General features: G+C 39.2%; 3 protein-coding genes across 5 annotated transcripts in view; 1 reads left to right on the top strand and 2 right to left on the bottom strand.

Moving 5' to 3' along the window:
• Nucleotides 1-2,100, top strand: part of LOC121949511 (collagen alpha-2(VI) chain-like) — a 51,646-nt gene extending 49,546 nt beyond the window's left edge. For both annotated transcript variants that reach the window (XM_042495218.2, XM_042495217.2), the window contains exons 26-28: nt 34-486; nt 627-665; nt 750-2,100. In XM_042495218.2, coding sequence (XP_042351152.2) covers nt 34-486; nt 627-665; nt 750-1,351 — 1,094 coding nt within the window. In that variant the 3' untranslated portion in view covers nt 1,352-2,100. The remainder of the gene's footprint in view (nt 1-33; nt 487-626; nt 666-749) is intronic.
• Nucleotides 1,552-17,955, bottom strand: LOC121949513 (X-ray repair complementing 5). Its single transcript, XM_088083170.1, has 21 exons — nt 17,716-17,955; nt 15,462-15,575; nt 15,172-15,355; nt 14,540-14,588; nt 14,273-14,395; nt 13,071-13,250; nt 12,801-12,915; nt 12,162-12,300; nt 11,967-12,079; nt 11,773-11,835; nt 11,557-11,694; nt 10,079-10,169; nt 8,996-9,126; nt 7,130-7,326; nt 6,341-6,431; nt 6,108-6,177; nt 5,825-5,934; nt 5,447-5,543; nt 3,793-3,860; nt 3,609-3,683; nt 1,552-3,431 (listed from the first exon to the last, which is right to left on the bottom strand). Exons 1-21 carry the CDS (start codon nt 17,728-17,730, stop codon nt 3,417-3,419), a joined length of 2,178 nt encoding a protein of 725 aa, XP_087939296.1. The 5' UTR covers nt 17,731-17,955; the 3' UTR covers nt 1,552-3,416.
• Nucleotides 17,956-19,177: 1,222 nt separating this feature from the next.
• tmem169b (transmembrane protein 169b) lies at nt 19,178-27,117 on the bottom strand. 2 transcript variants are annotated; one of them, XM_042494205.2, is made up of 3 exons: nt 26,736-27,117; nt 23,897-24,309; nt 19,178-22,322 (listed from the first exon to the last, which is right to left on the bottom strand). In XM_042494205.2, the coding sequence occupies exons 2-3, from the start codon at nt 24,168-24,170 to the stop codon at nt 21,688-21,690; spliced, it is 909 nt and encodes a 302-aa protein (XP_042350139.2). In that variant the 5' UTR covers nt 24,171-24,309; nt 26,736-27,117; the 3' UTR covers nt 19,178-21,687. The 2 variants fall into 2 exon arrangements, with proteins under 2 accessions (XP_042350139.2, XP_042350140.2); XM_042494206.2 differs by lacking the exon at nt 26,736-27,117 and adding an exon at nt 25,670-25,828.
• Between the last annotated feature and the right edge of the window lie 26 nt (nt 27,118-27,143).

Below are 27,143 nucleotides of genomic sequence, written 5' to 3'. Positions count from 1 at the left end.
CCTCACCACTTAACATGTCTATCTATTTTTTAGGCACAAGAGTCGGAGTTGTACAGTTCAGTCACAATGGGACCTTTGAGGCCATTCGTCTCGATGACCCAAACATCAACTCCTTGTCTGCCTTTAAAACGGCAGTGAAGAATCTGCAGTGGATTGCCGGAGGCACCTTCACACCCTCAGCTCTCAAGTTTGCCTATGATCAGCTCATCAGGGATGGCAAGAGAGCCAAGGCCAAAGTATCAGTGGTGGTGATCACAGATGGCCGCTTTGACCCTCGCGACAACGAGAATCTGCTCCAGTACCTGTGCGAAAACGATGTGGTGGTGAATGCCATTGGGGTTGGTGATATGTTTGAAAAAAAACAGGATGATGAGATCCTGGGATCGATCGCGTGCAACAATAAGGAGCGTGTCACTGGGATGAAGCGTTACGTTGACTTGGTGGCTGATGACTTCATTGAGAAGATGGAGACGGTGCTCTGTCCCGGTAAGCCTGAAGCAGTACAAATGCCAGGATGACAATACAGGCCCTTCTGAACATTTGTCTTAACGGGAAACAGGTTTTTGTAGATGCATCGAACTGGGGCACCTGTGGTCTAACCCAAATCCATATGATTTTCCTTCCAGATCCTCTGATTGTGTGCCCTGATCTCCCATGTAAAAGTGGTAGGTGTCATTCACGGTGGGATGATTTGGTAAATGCTGTTCTGTTGTACAGCTCAGTGATTGATATGTTTTCTCTCATTACAGAACCTGATGTAGCTCCATGCGTCCAGCGGCCAGTCGATTTGGTATTTCTACTAGATGGTTCAATGCGGCTTGGAACAGAGAACTTCCGATACGTCCGTGAATTTCTGCAGAAGACGGCAGACACGCTAACACTGGCCCGGAGCAAGACTGATCGTATGCGGGCCCGCTTGGCACTCGTAGAGTTCGGCAGGGAGAATAACAATGTCTTGGCCTTTCCTCTCACACACGACCCTGCTATGATTGCCGACGGCATAGCACGCTTGACTTATCTGGATTCTTCCTCAAGCATAGGGCCTGGCATCCTCTACGCCATCGACAACATCTTGGGGAGAGGAAATACTCGCCAAACAAGACGCAATGCAGAGATTCAGTTTGTCTTCATCACAGACGGCAACACTGACAGCACAAACCTGGATGAGGCTGTAAGTGCCATGCGTGGGGCACAGGTCGTCTCAACAGTGGTTGCCACAAGAAGTGACTATGACCCAAAAGTCCTTATTCAGCTGGCCATGGATGACCAGAACGCCATCTTCAACGGAAAGGACTTTTCTGAAATGTCCCAGTCCAGCTTGTTTGACCGTTTCATCCAGTGGGTATGTTAAAGAGAGACCACATGGATTGGAATATAATACCGGCGCTACTGCTGTTTATTCTAACATTTTTAACATGAGATACTGGTTTACTTCGATTTTACTTTGCACCGTACAATTTGCAAATGATATCACGCCATTGCACTTCATTACAGGAAAACTATTCATCTTCAATATTTTCTGATACAAAAATGAGCATTCAACAAAAACCATTACGCTTAAAGATAATAAACCTGCAGTTTATTTGAAAATGCAGTGCTGTCTTCTGTAGGCACAAAGAGTCTCTAGTGAACATCAATCTGCAGATTTAAAGCACTTAATGTATCTAGCATTAATGAAAATTAGCTGACTGAAAACAAGATTTACATTAAAAGTACATTAATTTTGAAATTTTAAGCTACAGTTATGAAACATTATGAACAGTAACATTTATGAAAATAACAGCCAGTTGATGAAACTGTCAGTATTTTCTAAAACAAGCACGAGACAGTCACTGAAAGAAAAAAAATCACGTCCTTCCTCCTCCCCCTCCTGCTCTAATGGCACACTGTAGAATCTACCGTTGCCTACCGAAAACAACCACTCAGGGCCAGAGTCTCAAATGCAGCTGTAAAACACTGCTCAAGAGCAACGAAACTATGCGGCACTGCTTACGTTTGCATCAAGATGCTGTTACTGCATTGCCTATTTTTCACCTCAAATGATTTCAAAAACATATTTTTGTGGACCGTTAAGCTGCAAAATAAAGGTTTGCACTTGTCTATGGGTGGTGTTTTGTTTCAACTTGATTATTTCTCACATGGCAGCTAGGTTGCAGACTTTCTCTACGGTACGCCATTAGAAGCACTACAAGCAGAGTTGGCCGATATCTACCGAGTTGGCATGTTGCAATGTCCATGCCACAGCGTGACAGAGAGAGTAGGATGAGAAGGACTACTGCACACAATCTTTCGATAAGTTATGACTAACTTACTCAGGACTCTGCTATGTCACTTTTTGACACAGAACCCATGATATTTATTCACTGGTAAATTAAAAAAAATAGACACAACAACAGTCAGCCCAGTAGATGTGAGCAGATACTGAGCAGTGACAGTAAAGGTGGAATAGCTTGCGGATGGCAGCAACAGACAACAAAAAGGTTACCCCCTTTGCTCATCCGGCAGCCTACACTTCATCTAGTTAATAAATCAGAATTGTTCCTTTTTAAGCATGCAACGTCTATCATTAGCACCAATGCAAACCTGCGCCCTGGTGTTGGTGTGGACTTACTGACTGACAGATGAATAGACAGGGTTAAGACAATGGCATTGTCCATCGGCCCCATCCTTGCTCCGAATCAAATTAGAAAGCAGAGGAATATGATTTTTGTTATGATTACCTGTCTCATTTAGTGCTGTGTTAAAATAATGACAGTTTCAGCAAATATGGCAGTTATTTGGTACAAAAGTTACTAATGGTAGCTTTAAGGGACCAGTTTGTAGAATTTAGTGGCATCTAGCGGTGAGGCTGCAGATTGCAACCACATGGAACCGCCTCCCTTTCCAAACTTCAAGTAGAATTTGTAGTGGCCTTCAGGTAATGTGAAAATCAAAAGGCCCAATCCAGAGCCAGTTTTTGGTTTATTCAGTCTATGTGCTTGTCAAAACGTGGCAAAACATGAAAGAAGACCCGCTCCCTATGTAGATATAAATGGCTGATTCTGAATAACAATTAATTCTTATTTTCAGTAGCTGAAAGACAAAGTAAAACAAAACATGAAAATTACAGTTTTGGCCAACAGATTCCTTATATGCTACACACTGGTCCTTAAAGACAAACATTTAAAAAGTTCTTGACATAAAGTATTTCCCCAAGTGTGTGAGAATTCAAATGAAATGTCTTTTCTACTTGTATAAACATTATCTAAGCCAAACACCATTTTGTGCAGTGTGTATGCAGTTACTTAGTATTGGGGGTCCCTGAGTGGGTGGCAGAACAATGGACAGCTGAATTGGTTTAGTCTGGCTGAGCTGAATGATTGCATTCTTCTCGTTTCTCTGCATGTCCACTGCAGACGCTCCCATCGCCTCCCTTCTTACATCATGTCCAGCTGCAGAAGAAGAAGAAAAAAAAAAAAAAGATGTGAGACTGAGTTTATATGGAAGGTCTCGATAGGCCATCCAGCAAAAATACAGGAAATGGTCTTAAGATGGGTTTGGAGCACTTTAGCCAAATATTTAAAACCTAAAAGGGTCACAAAATTAAAAAAAAAAAAAGAAACACTTGCCAAGTCATCAACATCTCCAGTATCTTCAGCTGGCGGTGCAGCTGCCTCCTCCTTCTTCTCCTCAGTGACCAGAAACTGAGGACAAAATAGGCTTCAGTTATTAGAGAACAGCCTCCATTTCACATATGTAAAACAGCTGCCGTTTCCTCAACAGCTCACACTGGTTTAAAATAAGGGGAATCACCTGATTGGCTTCGTTTTTGGACACAGTACTTCCTTCAGCCTCTTCCTTGCTGATCAGAGTTATGGCATCTGTAAACAGCAAGGTTTAAAGACATTTTTTACCGCAGGAGAGATGGCATTTTAATAAAACTAGGACATCTGTTCAGTAGAAAGACGTAAATACTTGAAAATATTGGTGCTACACAACTACAGAAAACAGATCGTTGAAAAAACTGAAAAAAAAAAAAGCTTTTGCTGATGAAGTAGAAAACCTACAACCACCAGAATCCACTTCCCCACTCCAGACCAATAAATACTCGCTGGTGGGTAACATAATGCAAACAATGGTGGCCGGTGATCTCGTGTTACAGATGAACAAAAAGCTAAGACATGTTTCTAAAAAAACATTTGAGGCAAGACATACGCAACTCAATAACAGAATTTCGCTTCATATTTGATCAGCGCTGCTTATTTTTACCGTGCGATTAATTGTTTTTTTCAGCCTGCATTTTCACTGTGCGGGAAGCAGTATAGTGCCCAATTCCTGTTCACAAACTCTCACTATTACAGCTCAACAGGGCAATGAAACATTTCTAAAATCTTTTTAGGCATGAAAATGGCACGTAATACTGATTTAAATTTGACCAGCGCTGCCTAGTTTTACCGTTTGGTATGAGTTTGGGAGAAAGAGGCGTGCGGGTCTCTTGATGCACTTCTAAACTGTTTGAGTTTGTTTCGACATGGCAATAACATGCAGTTCAGTGATGTGAACACAAGTGGACAGCAGAGACACATCGTTTTTTACACCTATGCCTAACACACATCTCCAGCACAGCACTTTTGTTTGGATTTGCTAGCTGCTCTGTAGCATGCTTGCTACTCACGTTAGTGGTTGGGTCAATAAAGCTGGCAATATTGCCATCAGTTGAATTCAACATTTCTCCTTTCATAGGGGTAAAGGACCGGATAATCACACAACACTGAATAATCTCAACATGAAATGGGTGAGGGCATTAGTGCGCTGTCATCAAAACAACCATCACGTCCTGCACTGATGACGTAGTGCTTGCTGGAGTCAAACCTGGATGACAGCAGCTTTATACTACAAAACATTTGTGGTTAGATGTGTCCCAGACCACCTCGACAAGTAGTTTGAGCAACCTGATAGTAAATGTGTCTGGGTGGCCATTTAAATCTGTATTTAGCGAACCACTTGTGATGAGATCACCCAAGACATATGTTGGTGCCAGGCCTAAACAGGGTGTTAGTGTCTGAGGTGGCAGCATGGGTAGCCGGCAGTGAGGAAATACAACCTGTAGTTCAAACAACAGGGAGCCAGCAAAATTCTGCTGAATGGCATGTTTTGCAGATATCTACTTCACCAAACAGTTTTGCAGTTGGGGGAGGAGTGATATTTTGGCACTGAAATACAGGGAAGTTTACTACAGCTCATCTTCATGTACTACCCACATTGAAAATTGGCAGAGGATCCCTTCAAGTCTAAAAACAAGTCTTAGCAGTCTGACTGATGCAAATTTATAAGCATCAGTCAGCTCCCACTTTTGTATTATTTACTTATTTTGCACTTGAGAAATGATGTGGAAATGTCTTGTAATCTCAAGGGAGGAATGATTTGAGAGAAGTCCTGCAGCCTAGTGTAAAGAGGCTTATCATACCTTGAACAAGCAGGTCCCAGAAGACTTCCAGCCCTCTGCTTGAGATGCTTCTTTTCAGGGACTGGAGGTAACTATTGTACAGACTTGCATCCCCCAGCTGAATAACGAAAGATATTAGACATTCAAAATCCATTTCTGAGTCTCCTACAAGCTCACATCTACATGCGACACGTGGGCACACACTCACACAAGAGCTGGCCTCGGTTCAAGTTGCAAGGACTGAAAAAGACTCATTGTAATCTCCTCAAGTTGACTCATAATCTCCGTAGCAAAACCAAAGCTTTTTTGCTCTAATATGTCAAGATTATTTCTTCACACAGAAAGCCTGCACATCATCATGAATTTCCCCCAAATGGAAGATAGTGAATGTTTATTTACCTTGACGGACTGCTCTCTAAAAGCCTGGATACAGGTGATGCTTTTCATGTAGTAGTGTGTGTTCTTGTTGCTAAGCAACTGCTCTATCCTGTGAGTCAGTTGCTGACAGACTGGGAAGGACACGGGGGTCACCACAACCAAACAAAGAGATAAACCCAATTACAAGGGCTGAACATGAGTCATAATGGTTCAGAAAGAAACAGAAAAAATGTTTATCAAACAAAAAAAAAACCTGGAAAAAAAACGAAACAAAACAAGACAAAAAAAAAACACTGGACCTCACCCTCTCCGAAGGGAAGACTTTTTTTCTTGATCAGAGTGCGGAAGTCTCTGGCTGGATCCACGCTTCCCACCTGGTAAAGAGTTTAAAACAAAAGAGGACTGAAGTGAAATGGAAATTTTAAAGTATGCCTGTTGAAACAAGTGGTGAAGTACTTTATTTGGAATGACTGATTTTTTATAGAAAGTGGTTATCTCGCAAGGATTATTATGCAATCCAGCTCCCCTGATTCTCACCGATGTAACAGAGCCTTCGGCAATGTCAGCCAGGTTATACTCCTCCTCCTCTTCGTCTCCTTTTGCCTTCTTGGCATCTGGCTCCTCTGAGCTGTAAATGGCAAAAAAAGGTCAGAGTTAGAATACAGAAAATAGTTTTATAATCAGGAGAAGCTCCATACAGACACTGACAAAACACTGCTGTAAGATGATAAAATGCTCTTACTGGAGTTTGGATCGACAGGGTCAAATTCAAGGACTTTCAAGTACTTTTTTCAAACACTTATTTTTAAGGATGAAATTCTATTCTACACAGACATCAGTTGCAAGAGAATTGTGCAAATTTCCTCCATCATCCACAGACAGACACACACAGCTGCCTATTTACTGCTGAATTACAGCTCAAAACGTATGCTAGCAGCTGCCCTGGTATGAGTGTTTTGCAGGCTGGTGAAATATCCTGGCGCTGAGTATTAACTGGTGTTCACAAACCCATTGCCGATCTGAGCTCATACCGCTCATATGGCATTAGAAAACCATTTTGAGCACGGCCGTTCTTGGCTTCCTAGTTTAAAACATTCATCTAATATGTATCTTTTTGTTGTCTTTCATTTCTCATCAAATATATACTTTATGTATGTATACATATGTGTGTGTATGTATATATACATATATAAAGAGTACTAAGTTAAAAAATGTCTGGCTTTCATGATTTCTGAATTTCAAGAACTTTTAAGAACTACTTCTCACTACATGACTAACAGCACTGTGTGTGACCTTCAATGCCCCCCCACACTGAATCAAACTCACTCTTTGCCAAAAATCTGAGCACTAGTCTTCAGCTTCTTTTTCTTCTCCACCTCTGTCAGAGGAAACTTCTTCTTTATTTCCTCAAGTGGAGCCTGGCAACGTTCAGTGATGACCTCAGGGCGCTCAAGAGCAGCCTTCAGCCACGGCTCTATGGGGGGAAGAGGGCTGGCAGGGCTCACTGCCCGGTGGTGCAGACACTGAAAGAGAGGTGACACAGACGGTGACTGGGGAAGAAACAATCCTGGTTGATTATCAGCAGCCTCTAGCTGATGAAAATGTATTTTGGCGACATGAAAAAAAGGACACCGGAGTCCAAAACTTTACCATCTGCCTCAGGGTCAGATAAGAAATACAGTGTTTCCTCTAAAACTTTTTTCAGGCCCAGTGGTACACACCAAAAAAAAACTTTTTTAAAAAAGTAAACACAACAAGGATAGGATGTCTGAACAAGCTGTATATCTACAAAGTAGTAGTACATCATTCACTGCTGCATTTGATCTGTCTTGGCTTTAAGAAAAGTTTTACCACAAGATAATTCTCCTTTCCTATTTGCTCCCTGGCTCAGGTGAGAAAACAGTGAATATATTGGGTTATGTGTTAAACTGTTGTTTCTTTTTGGATGGTGGCACTATGGTCATTTACCTCACCGTTGACTTTCGTTGGCTTTTCCCTGCAGCAGTAATTTAAATCTGCAATCATCGATTCTGGCATTGAGAGTAAAAACAATAACACTGTCGACACATGCATATGTCCATACGTCATATCTCGCTGTAGTTGATTTAGTAAAGCAAAACAAACTGCAAGGTATGTTATATTTTGAAAATGTACAGGTTTAGCTGCCACTGTGTCTTTGACTTCCTGTGTGACTTCAGCTGTGCCACTTCCTCATTGTGGCCTCAGTCTATGAATGCCACGCTAAAAAGGTGGATTAATTGTTTTGAGCATCACACAGTTGTCGCAAAATGACTCAATTACTTATCAGAGTTTAATCCATGCACTTTGGAAAGTCTCGAGAAGCCTCACAATTGAAATTTTTCCCGTACCATTATATTATATGATGGTAGGTATATATGGTATATTATTTTCTATATAGCACCAGATCACAACAGAAGTCTTTTAAGGATACCATTCCTATAGAACAGGTCTATGACGCATCCTTTTATTAAACAAACTAAATAGCCTTATGTTATTTATCTTATTTACACGACTGCATGTCACTTCTGTCTCTACATGGTCGTGCGTTTACAATTCTCCTCTGCTCTCCAAATCATGCACGACGGAGTTCCGCCCTGATGTTCGCATGCACACACGCACACACACAGACATGTGTGCGCACACACAGTGAGCACACACACAGTGAGCACACACACAGTGAGCACACTCCCACCAGCGGACAGAGAGCATGCGCTGGAAAATATGTCGCATCATCCACCTGAAAAGCAGACAATAATATCTGCGTTTTTTAAACGCTCCCAGGGTGGTGAAGATGGCAAAACTCACTCTCCTGCAAGTAGCAGCCGGAGTAGCTCATGATTCCTTTAAGTGTTTGTGTCACCCATCACTATCAGAGTTTAATCCTTGCACTTTAGAAAGTCTAGAGAAGCCTCATGATTATAATATTTTATCCACAGTTAAGTTAGCAGAGCAAAACCGGGAGTCAATCTCAGGATGTCAAAGGCATGACATGCCATGCCCTGTGTCTGATTGGTTTGCAGAATATTCTTACTAAAAATAAAAATTTCAGTGTACTTTGCCATCCTACATAAACCTCACAAGCGTTCAGGCCTGGCACAGAGTCTCGTTGTAAAATTGTAGGGGAAACACTGAAATAGCACTTCTGTATCAGTCAAATACGAGCTTCAGTACCTGGAAGAGTCTCTGGAAGGCTGGGTTGGGAATGTGGTGCACCTTGAACATGTCCTTTTGTTCTTCATTATCGTCCTTCTCGACCAACATCATGGAGTCAATAAGAGAGTCCACAGCAGAGAGCTGGGTGTCTACAAGAATCACATCGCACACAACTCCATTCAAGTCAACGCCTCCATCTCTTAGTGAATTCCTCTAACTGACTTTGCTCTTTAAAAACACACATTCACATGTACTCAGGCAGAAGGCAGAGAGCTCCTGGACGGCACCAGAAGACAATCTGATGAGATGGCTTGATGGTAAAAAGAAACAGGCATGACGTTATGTGATATATTGATGTTATACTGTTTACACAGATGTACGATTATGTACTTTAAATGTATCTGTATTGATGTTTATAAACAGGGTTCCAACAAATAATGGTTAATTGGTTAATAATAATGGTTAATTAATGTTAAATTCCTTCCACTACCTAAGCTTATTCATTCACTTCCAACATGAACAGTGAAAAGAGATCTGCACTTGTTTATGTTTGTATGTGGGAAAAAAAAAAGGAGTTTTAGCTTGTCATTCCTAACTGAGCATGTTTTCTCCTTGAGTGGGGGAACTATGTCACATATGGTCGTATATTATGCTGAGGAGGACAGCAAAAAATTTAAAATACCTAAACGCAGTACCGGTGATTTCTGCTGGCCTCACATAATTTTACCATCCCGTTTTCATCAACTAAAATAACGTCCAATTTGCGTCTGCCTGAATCCATGTGAATGTAGCATTATTGACATGAGCAGCCAGCATCAAACCTGCAGCTCTGAACCAGGGCCACATATGTAAACTAGTTCAATAAGAGCAGCGACAGTTAACAACTGCAGATAACCCAATGTGTGTGCAAGGAACTTGTGAAACATTGTTAAAATTGCAACAGCTTTTTGCACTTGAAGGGAACAATCATGTCATGTTCACACCTGCAGGTCTAAATACTGAAGCTGTGATTAATGACTCTAACGCCTCCTCTAGTGGAGAATCAGTTACACGTGAATGCGTGAGTGTAGTTAAAAGTTAGTGCTTTGAGGTGTTTTGTACCTGTCGGAGTGAACTTTTTGTTGTTTTCAAGAGAAGGAAATGTAAACTGTCTGAGGTCTTCCATGAAGGGCAGCTGGATATACATCAGACACTGTTTGAAAGGGAGAGATAGATCATTAGCTCTGTGCTATTTGACACATTCAGGTAACATGCTTAAAGAGATAGTTTGGACATTGTTTTTTGAAGTGGGGTTGTATGACTTATTAACCTCTTATTATTACTTATTAATAGCCAGTGTTTCAACAGAAGCTGTCAGCTGTCACACTCCCAGTTCAGAGAAGCAGACTGGAGTGCTGCCACAGAAGCTGAGCCGTGGACAGGAGGAGCAGCAAAAAATATTTCAGATACCGAAAAATGAACTGCGTTGAGTGCACACTATATGTAGAATATTTTCACAGCTTTTCATTGTCATCAGACAGCCCTTTTAGCCCAGAAACTGAAGCTGTTATATTGCTATCTGCAAAACCACCAAACTCCTTTAATCAAGGCATTCATTTAACTTTGCAGAACACAGGAGCTGTTGGTTTGTTTGTGTTATTGGATGACTTTAGTGTTTTAAAGATGATCTTTGGTGCGTTTTTTGCCTTTATTGGGGAAAGGAAAGCTATAGTATGAAAGGGGGAGAGAGAAGGGATGTCGTAAAGCAAAGGGCCATCGCCAGAATCAAACCCGTGACTGCTGCAGTGAGGACATAGCCTCTGTACATGGGGCACTCTTGTGTTTTAACAGTAAGTTTGGATTCATGCACGTCACAATAACACAAACACCCTTTTCCTATCAAAACTAGCGCATGCACACAGGTTTTTAAAAGGTCAATCTGCTAAAAATAGGCTATAGACGGTATACCTTTCTGTTTGTCTGGACTGTTTTGGTGTATCCACATCACGGACAAGTCAAAGGTAAAAAGAAGAAAGCAGCATGGACAGTGGTCTGTGAAAAGTTCACAGCAGCTGGCTCTCTATATATCCCTTACTTCTTCAGTCTCTCTTTCAAACTCAGTGCAGACTAATTTGAATCAATGTTTTAACCACCAGTTAAGGAGCTAAATTAGCGCATTCACTTGGGTGATTTGTTTCCATCAATGCTGATAGGAGCCACAGGCACTAAATACCCATGACTACTGCAGTCATTTGACCCGGGTTTGAACGGGGGAGCAGCAGCTCCCATAGTCAGAAAGGTAAAATGGTTGTTTTTGTTAAAGGAATCTAGTGGTTTTGAAAAGAGCATAAATAACAGCTTCAGTTTAAAGGTGAAGCTGTGAAAATATTCTTAATATTGATATAGATTCCATTTTAGGTGGCTAAACTGCCTTTTGCCGCTGCCTCCGTCCAAAGCAGAACGTTGCTTAACTTCCCTGTCTGCCTCTCCAAACTGGATGTGTGCCGACCGCCATCTACTGAAGGTACTTCATACAAGCCAAAATTCCCCAAATCCGAACATTCCCTCTAAACAGCATATTTGGGAGTCTGTGATCTCACCTCATAACCCGGCTTGATGCACGGGAAGGCTGCTCCCACTTGAGGGTTGCTGCGCCGGTCGTAGGCGTAACGTACAATGGCCACCATGTTGAGTTCATCTAGCGCTCTGATTAGAGCGGACAGGGCCACTGCTGCATGCTGCTCACACAGAACAGGAGAAACAGGTCAGTGTCAACACGTGGTCACCAGCAACGTGGTGGTTGTCTCCATTCTCACCTCATCATCCTTGGCAGCAAAAATCTTGATGACTTGAGTCCCCATGAACTGATGGCGGCGTATCTGCAGGAAAAAAAAACAACAGCAAAACATTGGGTGACTAAAACAACTAGCTAAAGAACATAGGTTTACTTGATCTGAGACTTGTTTTTGACGCCATGTACACCATCGCACTGGCATAAAAAGTATAATACCATGTTCTCTTTGGTGAAGCCGAGCACAGCAAAGCACTTGCCGTCGTGCTTGTATTTCATCTGGTCTTGATCCACTTTGGAGAAAGGAACAATATCACTTCCATAACGAAAACCTGTAGTAAAAAAAAACCATTTTTTTCAAGTTATGAAGTGATAAGTACAACATCAAGAAATCTAATTGAACCACTTTCTCACCTTGGATGGTATCATCCCTCTGCACCTCTGTCTCATTGTCATCATCCAGACAGTAGACAGTCTCTCTCTTCACATCATCTCTCTGGTTGGTTTGAGCGTCAACTGTGATCCACGATTTCTTCAGTTTCTCTTCTGTCACCTGAAATGCACAGCGAGTAGTATTAATGGATGAGAAAATCATTATGTGACAGATACTGATGAGCTGATATCTGTGTTTTTACATGGATTCCTTTCACATACAGTTAAGTGAAAGAGCGAAACATGCTTAACTGCTAGAAATTCACAGGGTTCCCACACATTTTCAGTGATAATATTTCAAAAGTTTTCCATGACTTTTCCCAATAATAACGTTCTTTTTTTCATTACTTTGGCCATCTTAGCTGCCGTTTTTCAAAGATATTAGATTCAAACTATTCAAACATAATTTTAACGAGCAGAGAGACGTAATGAAAATGAAAAAACATACAAGATGACAAACAAAACATCACATATTAGAGCTACTGTACGTCGACAGCTACAGAGAACAAATTTGCTGTTGTGTTACATTCATGGAAGGTTATCCACAGTAGATTTCTGTGACAATTTTATTACACACAAAAATCCATGACTTTACAATATTAAGGCAAGAAGCAAACTTACTGCTTTGTATCCAACAATACGGATGGGCAGACAGCTGCCGATGGTCAGCTGACAGGGCCAGGCCATGGGTCTCCTCTCGATGCGCTTAAACATGCACAGCTGCTCAACTGCATTCCTGCAGCAGGAGTGCAGCACATGGAAAGCCAAGTCATATGACAACATCCAATAAGAGCATAGACTTATTCTAAATGTAGAAGGATCCACGATATTCAGAGAGAAAAACATATGAAAAAGACTAAATTATCCTGTGTTTTGTGAGAGCCCTCCAACCTGAAGGTATATATTTCATCCAGGCCGTCCTCCTCATCCAGGCTCAGCATGATGTGTTTCACCATGTCCAGGCCGCTCTTCTGCTCCCTAGACAGACCTTTGCCCATACCTGGGTGACCGGGACCCCTTCCATTCGCATCTCCTCCACCCTCTTCATCTTCCTCGGCAGGGAAAGGCAAACTGAGAATGGATTTGCGGAAAGAAGGATACATAGGTACGAGTAACTGTCGTTAAACTACATTCAATGACCTTTACAAGAGATTCATTTAACACTGAAACATAAGCTTGATCAGAGTGCCCGTTTCATCCAGAGTGTATAGATTGCCAGGTTTCATTGAAAATACCGATTATTAGCTAAATAAAATATCCCCCACATTCAACTTAAAAAACTGCACAGCGGTGTTCCTGGACGGTTTAGCGCTCATTCACAGCTCTTTTATAATGTACATACTACTGATAATTAAATGGCTGCCTTTAATTTCAAGAAATACTCGTGCAAATGCATTACTGTTCTCAATTTTGTATAACTTCACGGGGTATATTTGTACTGTATATTTGTTTGTTTCTAATTATATTTGCTTTAAAACAACACTTGGTATACAACTCTAACAAATTTAAGACTTTTTTATGCCATTTGGAATTAAATTTAAAACCAATTTTACCAAAGCCAATATGAAAGTGGAAAAAGAACATGAACCTTAATCAATTACTTAGATTTAGGACGAAATTTATTTTATTTTTCGTAACATTAAATAGGACATTTTGGTGATGTTAATGTAAAAGGCATCTGAAAAAAATATTATTAATATTATTATTAGTATTAGTATTTATTTATTTATTTGTTTGTTTGTTTGTATTCTTTCTAAGTTATCGACTATTTTGAGCTTTTACAATGCAATGGCAGAAAAAATCTAATCTCCAATATATTAGCATTTTTAAGACTTTTAATATATTGATTTTAGAAATGTTTATTGTCTGTTGCACTTTAATTAATTTTAAATTGACTGATTATATTTTGTGTCTCGCCTACAATTTTGGTCACACCGAATTTGTAGGGATGGGGCTCTGATGGAACAGAAACATGGGGGGGGGGGGTGTATTTTCCAACTGTATCTGTTATTTATTGCATGCTGTATGATTTTAAATATCAATAAAAATACCTTAAGAAAAAGACACAATGGGAGAACAGGTTTGAACCTTACAAAAATTGCAGGGTGATGCCAGCTTGTTTCAGGTTTTCAATAATAACGTCAATCTGCTCTGAGCTGGCCTGAGTGTTGAGGTCAGTCAGGAGGGCAATGTTGAGACGATCGCACTTCTTCCCCCTGAAAAGAGACCCCAAACGCAAGGTCACATCATTGAAAAACCAATAGTCACTCTGGCAAAAATAACACTTTCATACATGGACATCAGTTTGTTTTTTCCTTTAAATTGCAAGAATTGTGTCTGAGATAGAGGCGGTTTCTTACTTTGTTCCCGTCTGAAGGAGATCCATGCACACGACAAGAGCATCCAGCCCTGTTAAACAGGAGTCAAGGAGGTAACAGACTCTCACACATTATCAGGGAGTGTGAGTCTGTACATGATCAGGATCTGACAAATCAATGAAGCAAAAGTGTTCTGTCATTTCCTCACAACTCTCATGGATTAGTCTGCTTTATGACACATTAAAGGTACATTGGGAAAATAAAATGCAAATGCACAGGGGAGCCCACTTAAAACAATAAAATACAAAACAACAGACATCATTTAAGTGGGTCTTATCTAATGAGTCACAAAACTTTAGCTATTAGTTCTGAAATAATTATTCAAAATCAAACAGCATCCTTTTTTAATCTTTAGTAGTTGGTTGTTCTTGAGACCGTTTGTGAAATGTTATCCACAGAATGTTAATGTAACAACTGATTTCATTACCAAAACCATATTCCATGACTTTTCCAAGCCTGGAAAAAGAGATTGTGAAATTCCATGACTTTTCCAGGTTTTCATGACTGCAGAAACCCTGATATTATAGGTTTTTTTGCCCAAATTATGCTGAAATTGCACTGCCTATCCTAGATTTAAATAAGAAACTGATCAAAAGTATTGAACAAAAGGATACAATCAGCCTGCTGACTCTCCGGATGGATCTGATTCTCTATTTCCTCCAGAAGTTCAAAATCAGGGATCATGAGGTTACGATGTACGGTGATGTTCTGGTACTGGCCATCCTGGTCCAGAGGGTTCTTGGTGGAGTCTGTGCCAAACAGAACTAAAGCCAGCTCATCCTTGGACTCTGAAAAAACCTGTCAAAAAGGCAATTTCACTGTGTGCCATAAAGATGACAGACACTGTTAAAGCAGATTTTGTTTTCTTCTTGTTTTATTTTATAAATGTACAGCAGAGGTTTACCTGGCGCTGGACAAACTTCTGGATAACCTTTTTGGCCAGTTCAAAGGGAGGTTCTTCACCCGGGGCAGAGTTGGACATGGAGAACCCAACGTCCATGCACAACACAAGTGCTGACTTCAGACAACAAACAAAACAAGACCACTTTTTTAATTTTTAAAAATGCACTATTTTAGGCAGCCTGCTGTTCTCACGCTGTCATAACCAGCACTTAATGAGATTTTGTGTTGTTGTTGACAAAATAAATATGTACAAAGCATCAGTTAAAATATAATAGCACATATAAAAAAATAAATAAAATAAAAAAGGATTATATAAATATATATGAGGAGTATAAATGACAAAAACTAAACAAACAAGTAAACAGACTAAAAAATAAATAAAAAAGAAATTAAACATAGGAAAGATAAAAACAGAGTATTAGGGGTTTCAGGCATACAGATAAAAAAGCGTATATAGTCAGAGGATTTGAGGGGATAAATTGCATAATTTTCCAAAAAAGCTTGACTAGGGATGCAAAATAACATCTGCACATCGTCAGTATCACCAGATGCTGGCTGTAAAATTAAATATCAGAATTGGCCAACATGCTGCTTTCTGCCTATATCACAAACTAATATACTACAGACTGCTGTAGACTACAGATGGAAATTAGTGAATCTCTAAATCTGGTGCAACCATCTTCTCATTTGTCTATGTATAAATGATTAATATCATTGCACACTGTCCCTTGATAAATAGATAAAATAAAATAAATGTATATCAGAAATATATTTGTTTATGTTTTTATTGACAAAGTGAACATGTAAAAACATTAACCCCAAGTTGAGGTATTTTTTATTGAGTTATTATGTTTTTATTTATAAATGAATAAATACATACATTGAAAAGCATTTTATTTCATGTCTCCATCTGCCCATAAGAGTATGCATAATAAGATGTTAACTCCACTACAAAAGAAACTTGATAATAAATCAAATTAGGTGTTGGTTGTCAGCTAAATGAGTTATTATATATAATCAAAATATCCAACATATTTATCCCTAAGCATTACACTTTTTCTGTTTTTTTAAGTAAACTAGGTGATTTGAGAAGAGCCTAAGACGTAACTTAGAACATTTCGGTTTGTAAATAAAAGATTTAAACATTTAGGATATCAAAATTAATTAAATATTCAAGCGCGCTATTGTCTGGATTATCACAGTAACAAATAATATCCCTGAGGTTAAAGAAGAAAACTGAATTAGAGGTTTTAAAGAAGTAAGAGTCCAGATCTGTCTAAAATCTTGGACATTGCACATTCAAAAAAAGATCAGAAATAGTTTCCAGTAGTTTTTGTATCTACAGGTATCAGACACTTACAAATAATATTTTTTAAGACCTTTTCAAGATCATTTTAAACAAAATTTAAGTCTGAGTGTATAGTGTATATGTGTTCCCGTGCAGAGGTAGATTTTGTGCAGAACTATGGCTGTTAGAGTGAGCTCGGTTATTCTGCAGGTAATGCAGTTATTTAGTAAAAGACTGTTAAAAATAGTTGAAAGTTTAAAGATATATACCATCATAAATGTGGTCAGAGAAGAGGCAGAAGAGCTTGACTCATTTTGACAAAAAGAAACTCAAAGGTGACTAAATAAAATAAGATTAAATGTTTGCGGAAATTAAGACATCCCAAATTAAAATTCAAGTCTATTTAATAACTTTGAAGGCATAATGTTTATTAAATTGGAGTGCTGCAGGACCTGCAGACACCCTGGTTTCTACCTTATGTTTATGTTTACAAAAGGAGCAGAAAATATGTCTGTGAGATTAGGAATAAGACAGTTAGCAGGGTATATCTCGTGTAAAAGTTTGAGATATACTTCTTTAGCCTTATTTGAGATACAGTAATCACACGGTTAAAGACGAGCCCTTTCGAGTGTATAGCCTCAATTTTTGACCTCAAGAAAAACTTGCCTCTCGGTAACGTTACAGTCTTACGGTTCCCTTTCCTTTGAAAAGATAGGAAAATATATTTATTGTTACACTTTATGGTAGGCTACATATTGAGTTTGGTTTACAGTCGATGGGGGCGTGACGGCGTTAGCTTCAACGTGTCTCAACATGTCGCCAACGGTTAACGTCTGAAGCTCAGAGACGGAGAAACATTTGTTTCGAAAGTCTGAAAACCTCTTATTATACACAGCTGACATTAGCTAACAAAGCTAGACAAAGAATTCATTATATTATGGAAGAAATGTAGGAGAAAGTAACTCACTTTGCCACCTGCCATTTTCTTTTTTTCCCTCCTCCAAACACTGCGTGTCACTCTGTTATGGCTCCGGGGAGAAACGCCAGGAACAAGGACGTTAGTTCCTGTTTACAGTGATAATTGTTCCGCAGTTCTTTCAAAGAGCTTCACGTTATCTGTTACTGTTGGCAGCTCAGCGGAATTAGTGCGAATTTACTTAACGAAACATACCGGACATGTATCGGGCTGTGGTAGTGTTATTCGCGGTGTTCTTGAGCTTTTGACGAGTCAGTGGGTGTGATGAAACGTAATAAACAGATGCAAGTCAAACGCCCTCCAGCGTTTCATGTGGCGCTGTGCACATTATGGGTGTGTATGCTCTTATGCAAATCGACTGGTAGATCGTTTCATGGCTGTGGCCAGGAATTCAGATAAACTGAGGTCAAATTAAAATAATTACAATGATAAATAAATACATTATGAATAAATACAAGTAGTAAAAATGAACTGATAAGCTACATAAACAAACATATATGAATAAAAATACAAAATACTAAAGGTCACCCAAAGCACCCAATCCAAACGTCAGATGTTGAATAAATTGGAATTTTCATATTCTATTTGTTCATTTTAATTGCATTATATATTTTATTTCACCACATAAGGGTCACCATTCTGTTTTAAAACCTTCTCCACACTTAATACCAGCCTCAAATTTCCAGAAAAAAAATATTTATTTTACTGTCCTTAATCATACAGTGGCCCTCCCTCATTTTGACCAAAGCTACATCCACAACTTTGCATACATATGCCCATACACACATACACTAATGCATGCTGAAAATTATATGATTATCCTATAATTTAGCATTATAACCCATCTATCCACACTGTGCATATATAGTCCTTATATGTGTTTTCATGCCATTCTGCATCCACAGGTCTGCTTATGTGTTTTAACTTTAAACTTTATAACCATATTATGCTCATATTCAGGTTAAAACCTGTGTTTGGGGTTTCTGTCAGAACATGCTGGTATGCTTTAATGTAAAAAAAAAATGTCTGAAACATCCATTTCAGCGCCTGTTTCTGTCCCTGTCCCTAAAAAGCCCCGTCTGCTCTGATTGGCTTGTGTTTCCAGGTCTTCAAAATTTAAAATTTTTACAAAGAAATTTTTTTTTTTTCAAAGTACAAGAGAATTGCCTAAAAATAATCTTTAAAAAACAACCTGAAAAAGTGCTTAAAATAATTAATCTAACAAAAAAGCAAATATATAGTTATTATAATTGTAAATCTAGTTCTCTACATTTTTACCTGGCTTCATAAAGAAAAAAAAAATCAAGATCTCAAAGCACCCAAACTGCACAGAGCCATCTGCATCTGTGTGACCATAAAAAGATTTATGCCGACATCTTTCTCTAGGACATTGTATGCCACACAGAAAACAGTGACCTGCGACTTTTCTTTTCCAAAATGTAGATTTAAAAATGTTCACATAGGTGTGATGTGATCACGCAACACTTTATTTCATTTGTGTAATTCTTTAATTTGCATCGTGTGGTTTCACAACATGTAACGTGGAATAAAGACTCAATCCAAAACCACTGATCCATGTCTTTACCTGCATGAAAGTTGAATTACTTCACCCAGCCAGGTCTAATCATAAACATTTGAATCCCCAAATATTTAAACCCTCCAAACCGACCCCATCAGCTATGCATTTCAGTTCATGATCGCTGTTTGCAATACATGTACTTCAAAGTGCCAGAGTATAAAACACCTAACTACAACAATTTCAGTAAGTGTACAAGATTTAAATAATTAAAAATAAATTAAATCAACATTAAAAATATCTGTGGAAATGTAACAGGAGTTCTCAAGCAGGAAATTACAAAGAGTACAGCGAGTACTTGTGTGTGGAGCAAAATTGTGAAGACAAAACAATCTGTGTTGATGGTGCCTTAAATATATGAAAAAAAACAATGACAATCAAAAAAAACTTCACCAAAGAAATGTCCGCTTTGTCAGATTGTCCTGACTATGGCTTCAAATCATTACTGGATTTAACTGCTAGGGGGCCAAAAAATGAGCGTTGGGCCCACACAGTAAGCACAGAGCAACACAGTGCAGCTTAATCATATCAGCCTGGACACCAACAAGTATTCATATGTAGGGGAACTTCTTGATGAATTCTTTTTGTAGGAATATGCACCATGAAAGCACAATATCACCAGGAGCAATACTGGTATTAAAGGATAAGGCTGGTTATAGTCTATGTTTTTCTTATTGTCAACAAAACCCATGAAAAGGACAGAATCAACAATGAATTAATTCTCCTAACAAGTAATTCCAAAGTATCCAAAACTCTTTCCTCTGAGCCACAAAATTTCATTGTTCTGCAGAAACTATTAAAAACACATCAATAAGTTGCACTGTTGATTTGTTGACAGGAGGGAAAATATAATGTAACACAATCCTTATCCTTTAAAGGGCAGGCCTATTATGATTTTTAAAGCCTTTTATATCATTCTGTGGCTCGCCATTAGTGTTCCTTAATTATTTAGATTTGATAAACAAGATCTGCTGCTAAATTTCAGAGGCGAGAGCTGTGTTTATGTCACCACAACCACATGGCCCATACAAATACAAACAAGTGAAGTGAGATTGATAGAGCATTCCTGTCTACGCAGGAAATTATTTGACAAATAGGAAATCTACCATTGCTTTTGACCTGTTAACTGACATCGACTGTTTTGTCAGTTGGCAATTACATGGTTGCGGCCGCTGGCTGACAGATTACACTGCATATGAACAGCTTTCCCAAGTGTTAAAATGTAATTAAAACACCACTTTTGGCTTGAGTGCCTCCTCCCTACATTATGGAAAAAATTCTCAAAAATGGACAGAGATGGGAGGGGGGCAAAGATGCCCAGTCACCCAATCGTTCCGCCTCTTGATCCACAGCACCTCCCTGTCTCCCACACACACACAAAGTAGTCAGTTAGTTAGAGGGCGGTGATGAAACAGTGGGTTCGGCTGGGATGAAAGCAGGCTCCTGCTACCAGGATTAGCCATTAGCAAAATTCAATTGCAACAGCAGGTTTCAACCTTTAGAGGGCAATCACTATGCATATTTGTAACAGTATGTAGAATTTTAAGACTTCGCACTCGAAAGTCAAAAGTTGGACCTGAATCAATCCACAATACTACTAAATACCCATATATATATTGCTTTACAACTTAAAAAAAAATTCTCTAAGCGGTGCACCTGCTTACTGAAATGGAGTGAACCCACTGACACAGAACGCCTTCACAAGACACTGACCAGTGCTTATTGTTAAAGGAAACATTGTGCTCAATAGTGCATACTTCTAATCAAATCAGTAATGTATCAAATTGACACAAAGCAATTGCACATCTTAAGCCCTTGGGGCAGTTGTTCCAGTTGGTCATCCAGCCTTACTTCAAATACAGCTTCACAGAGTGATTATAAGGACTTAACATACAAGACAGCGTTGCCTTTGAAATGTATTCTGTTCTGATGTCTGTGCACTGCTCAGTGATCACACAGATTTAATTACAGATATTTACAGATGAAGTGAAACTCCATTTAACTTTCAGGCCTCCAGCAACATGTGTGTATCAGCGTCCACAGTCAGTTCATCTAATTTCACTACAAGAGGCACCAAGGCCTGCATATATCAAAAGACCTTTGAGTGGGATAACTCTAAAAACAATAACAACTTAGAAAAAAATCACCCAACATTACCACTCAGAGAAATAATTTACGGTGATCTGGATTCATTAATGCTTCACAAAGTTTGTAGCAATAGTTCAGCATTTCAGGACAGCTTAGGCAGTGTTTTTGATACGTTCACAGTAAAGTATAGTTGAAACAGCTGTCTAATACTTTCTTGTGACGGGTTTGAATGTTCTGGCATGTTGTATATCACTTAGGCTTACACCCATATGTGCCTTGGACTTCAGCGTCCCCGCGCTTCATACTGATGACGTCTGAGCAAGTTCACTGGGTGCCTTGCTCTGCAGAGTGCCAGAAACAGTGTCAGAGTCAAGAAGCTCCACTATGCTATAGGGGGAACAGTCCTCCAGCCCCAGCTTCCCGCAGGCCCAGCCACAGAAACCTTTCTCCAGGTCCCTCACAGCCTGCCACCACTCGCTGAAGGCCCAGGACACCTGCACCACGGCTGAGTACAGAGCCAGAGACAGCGCCATGGGCATGATGAGCATGGGGTAGAAGATGATGAGGAAGGGGCATATTGTAATCTTGTGCCAGAACGTCCGCTCCTCATTGTACACCAGGAAGACGTTGTACCAGGTGAGAGTGCCGTAGTAGAAGGAAGTGATGAAGGACAGGAGGAAAATCACGGGGGCGCATGAGAGGCTCCACAGGACAACATGGGGTCCCTGGCACACACCAAAGCCGCAGGTGCGTTTGGAGCCTTCCCCCGCCTCACACTCTGCATCGAGACGTTCCTTTGACTTCGCCAGATCCCTGATTTCCTTCTCTGTCAATGTGAGGTGAATGTCCACCACCTGCCCCTTCTTCTTCCCTCGGGTGATGGTGCCGGTCAGAGTCACGTAGCGGCTGTCTGGAGGAAGGCTCCATCCACCTCCTGGGAAGAGATAACACAAAATAAGACAAATACCTACATGGTTAAAAAAAGCAAGGTAGGTTAGCAATACAAGTGGTAAAATAATGTTCATGTGTTTAGACTACATTGCCCCATACTCATAGATTTCATATGGGTATGCAGGAAACACATCTCACCACTTTTTTAAGGTCCAGTCTGTAGGATTTAGAGGGATATATTGGCAGAAACTGAATACAATATATAATAAGTATGTTTTTTTAGTGTAAAATCACCTCAAAATAGGAACTGTTGTGTTTTTGTTACTGAAGAATGAGCCATTTATAACAACATAGGAAATGGGTCCTCGTTTATGAAGATTGCCATGTTGCACTGCCATGTTTCTACAGTAGCCCTGAATGGACAAACCTAACACTGGTTCTAGAAAGGGCCGTTCATGTTACACGTTTTCCTGTTTTTACGTTGTTGCTTCGACCACCGGACTTAGAAGCTCATCTGCAATAAGCAGTGCTGGAGATACACTTTATGTGTAATGTAACGCTATATATTACTGGGTCCGTTTGTTTTAGAGAGGAAGAGGACTGCAGATATTTTGGCTTTTGGTGAAAACCTCCTGAACATCTGGATGTGGTGATCACATATTACCAAGTGTTGGATGAGGGGTCCACAGCAAAATGCCAAACAATGTCAAAAATACATGGTACATGAAACTGTTTGTTTCTGCTTTTGTACCAGTTTAAAACCCCTTGTCCATTTGTTTTAGAGAGCCGGAGACCTCCGGGGATAATTCAACTCACGATAAAAACCTCCTGAGTGTCTGGATCAGAAAACGGTGAGCACACAGTAGCATGTGGTGGGAGAGCTGCCCATCTCTGAAATGCCAAACAGGGTCCAAGATGTACTGATTTGTGACATGACACTGCTTTATTCAGTGTTTACAGCCGTTCTCATCACATTGTCTGTTTGTTTTAAAGAGGAACAGACCTCTGAGGATAATTTGGCTCCCATTAAAAACCTCCTGAACAATAAACACAGAGGGACTTTCAGCAGGGAGAAGTTTCAGCAGGTAGCATTCTACAATTTATCACTAGACATCCCCCCTATAAAAATATGACAGTAGCAGAGAACTTTTAGTTTGACAAAATCAATGACACGTAAACTATACACTGATGCAGAAATGACACAAATTGGTACATTAAGAATTAACCAGAATGAAGGAAATGAGGGGTTTGATGTTCAAAATTTCCTTGTGAATCTTCCATTCCCACCCCGCCCCTTCCAGGTTATCTACAAGTATCAGAAACTTAAATTTAATAAAAAACAATCTTTTTTTGTCAAGCATTGCAAGTTAAGTATAAAGACAAGCTGTTTATATATGTGGTCCTGTTCAGAATTAGGTTTTATGAAGGAACATGGTTAGTAAAGTGAGTTAGGTTAAGCTAAATTTTGCCAACAGGTATAAAGGACTAAGTAAAAAGACAGTATTATAAGTTAGTATTACAGTATATATAGTATTATATCTAACACGTGACTGTACCTTCCTTCAGTAACAACAGGTGGCATGTAGGTTCTTGACATTAACTGCATGTGACACTCACCTTCACCTGTAGGTGTGCAGAGGAATTTGGCTCCCTCCTCTATGCTCCTCTCTGCTCCCTCCTCACTGCCTTGGTCCTCTCCAGGCGCCCTCTCCATCTCAGAGCGATAAACAATAATGGACTCTGGACGTGGGTCTTTCTTCTTCCTCCTCTTCCTCCTTATGGAGGGCCCTGCTTCTCCATCATCAATATGGTTCCCTGATATGTCTGATCTTAAGGAGATCATCTGGGGGCTGCCCTCCCCTTCAGTTTGAGACTCCTCTACATGTGCCATGATCGCAAAAAAACTCTCTCAGACTACTTTTTGATGAGTTATAAATGGAGACTAATGGAGAAGTCCTGAACAGCACAGACTGTGTTCTCCATTTATGTTTAAGTGCTTGATGTAAGGACGACTTCCAGTTGACTGCAAACTGATAAAACACATGGAGAGAGACAGAGAGAGAGAGATACATAAATATAAATAAATACATTGATTAGATTGCTACAGCTTACAAGAGAGTATTTCAACTGGCCAAATACCTAACCCCAAATCCAACATCCCATTAAAAGACAAACCCTAACTATGTACAGATTCAGTGACCATAAACTGGCCACCAGGCGAGAGAATGGCTGGAAAGATCAAAAAGCACTGTACCCATTGTTAAATCTGAGAAGCTGAAACTGACATTCATTTTCTTACCAAATGTACAAAATACAAAGAAAGTAGAGATGACTTAAAAAAAAAAAGTCTCCAAAAAAATCCCAGACTTTTAGAAGACAACTCTACAATACAGCTGGCAGGAGACGTTGTTGTTGTTGTTGTTTCTACATGTGACAAATGTAGACACAGTTTAATGTAATATGCTTGTTTATTAATCTCTATTTTTTTGTAGTTATCTTCATAATTACTATTGTTATCTACTATTTACTTTAATCTTATTGGTTAACATCAAATTAACTAACAGATTAAATGCTGTCCCTCCATAAGACTAATCTTAAAACATACATGAATTTGAATTTGTGAATTTGTACTTAGGTCAACTGCAGTTGTTTTTATATGTGCTATATAATTAAATATTATTTGATTATATTAATTGATTGATTAGTATATTCATCTTTTTAACTACTGTTTATGTTTTACTGATAGCCTATATTATTGTGTATATGTTTGTTATATATAATGATTTGGAAACACTTTTTTGGCAAATGTTCACTCCAATAAAACAATTTTGATATGAATTGAATTGAGGGGGAAAGAAAAAAAGAGGTTAAATTTGTAATTTCTCACACTGCTCCGCTCTGTGTACAGTGATCCTGGCCTAGATTTTGCACAGTCGCCTTTTCTGTGAGGATGACTGATAAAAAACAGCAAAATGTCACATTATCATTGATCTAAAGGCATTAAGCATCTAAAACAAAGGGCACAAATCGCTTTGATGACAAAACGTGATAGATTTTTTTTTAAAAAAAAAAGGTGGTGGGGGGGGGTCTCTCTTTAGCATGACAGCGCAGCGACATCCTACTCTGTGCTGCGAGCTCAGTTTATCTAACACCCCCCTGTTCACTTTACAGACAAATGACAGAAAAACTACACAATTCATTTGCAGATTATCGTGATTTTGCAAACGAATCCATCTTTTAACAATCGACAATGCACCCATTCTTCACACAGCTGATCCCCTCCCATTTAAATCCCACCCATCCATGTCCGCTCTTTTGTCTTCAAACGCCAGCCGGCGAACAACATGTAGAAAAGAAAAGAAGAAACCTGCAATTTAAATGCAATCTTACCTTCAGTAGGTTGCACAAACACCGCCTGGACAAACTAGGCTACACCGTGTCCGGATAAATCACTGATACATAGCAGGAGCCCACACATCCCAGCGTTGTGTTTTTGCCGATACAGATGCGCTACGCAAAATGATTTCCAGAATAGCACTAAACCCGCCCCTCTAACCGCTGTCACACCAATCCTGATCCAGCCCCGATCCAACACAGTCATGTGGGCAAATGATGGGGGAAAAGCACTTTAAAAGCGTTGTTTAAAGCACATCTGTCCTAGAAAATAAATAAATAAATAGATAAAATAAAAGAATATATATATATATATATATATATATATATATATATATATATATATATATATATATATATATATATATCCTTTATTGATCCTCTGGGGATCAATGAAGGATTATCTTATCTTATATATATATATATTTAAAATATAGGATTTCCCCCTGAAGTGTAGTGGAAGAGAAGTATAAAGTGTAAAATATTCAAGTAAAGTACTACTACCTTAAATTTGTATTAAAGAACAGTGCTTGAGTACATATAATTAGTTACATTCCACCAATGCCACCAACTGTATAACTTCAAAATGTTACACATTTCGCCTTTTATATAGGATACTGGCATTATAGTGTAATGTAAGAAATGAACTATTGTTTTTGTTTTAAATGGCCAACATAAATAACTTGTTGGATACCGAGTTATTGGAGGTTGAATATATTGTATAGCAGCAGGATTTGGGAAAAATACATTTGAAATATAACAGGCTAGGTTACAGATCAGACAAGTTAATCTTGTTAAAAATGTAATTCTGTAGCTATTTTAACTTTATCAAAGTAATGTACCTTAATACATTTGATCACTGGATTATGTATATGCGCAACATACATTTGCATATAATACACATATAAGTGTGTAGGTATGTTGATTACAAATACTGATTATGAATGCATTTACTGTTACTGAGAAAAAAAATTAAATTGTTTCACTAATGTTGGTGATTAAAAAGAGGTTACATCTGAATATATTCTTTTTGTAAAATTACCAAATCTGGGAAGACCATCACCTGGTAGAGTATCCGGCCCATGTAGGATGAGGTCCAATTCCAGCTTGCCGCCCTTTGCTGCATGTCATTTCCCCTCTCTGCACATTTCCTATCCATCCACAGCTGTCCTGTCAATAAAAGATGAAAAATACCTCCCAAAATATCCAAAATTACATGTAAAATATGAGATTATTGTTGGATTTTCACATTTCCAACTGTCCCTGGACACATCATATACACAACAAATGCATTCATCAGAAAATGACTTTTTTCATGTGTCATTAAAAAATATGTCCAAAACCAAACCTGTTGCACTAGATCTAACCAGCATGCACAAGACTGAAAAGCCAAAGCTTTTTTCAACTTTAAAACATCAAAGGGTAACTTTTAAAATCTAATAACTAAGTTGCTGTGGACCTCAAGGAAAAA

The sequence above is a fragment of the Plectropomus leopardus genome, chromosome 10 (genome assembly GCF_026936395.1).
Source record: "Plectropomus leopardus strain MGB_pleo_1.0 chromosome 10, ASM2693639v1, whole genome shotgun sequence".
NCBI lineage: Eukaryota > Metazoa > Chordata > Actinopteri > Perciformes > Serranidae > Plectropomus > Plectropomus leopardus.
The sequence above is the reverse complement of the archived record's forward strand: the minus strand, read 5'-3'. Positions and strand labels throughout refer to the sequence as shown.

Coding starts and splice junctions, on each gene's coding strand:
- LOC121949513 (XM_088083170.1), bottom strand. Junction 14,589..15,171: donor GGAGAGTCAGCAGGCTGATT/GTATCCTTTTGT, acceptor CCTGTTTAACAG/GGCTGGATGCTCTTGTCGTG. Junction 9,127..10,078: donor CAAAAAGTTCACTCCGACAG/GTACAAAACACC, acceptor TGATTCTTGTAG/ACACCCAGCTCTCTGCTGTG.
- tmem169b (XM_042494205.2), bottom strand. CDS start 24,170: ATGGCACATGTAGAGGAGTCTCAAACTGAAGGGGAGGGCAGCCCCCAG. Junction 22,323..23,896: donor CTGCACACCTACAGGTGAAG/GTGAGTGTCACA, acceptor ATCTCTTCCCAG/GAGGTGGATGGAGCCTTCCT.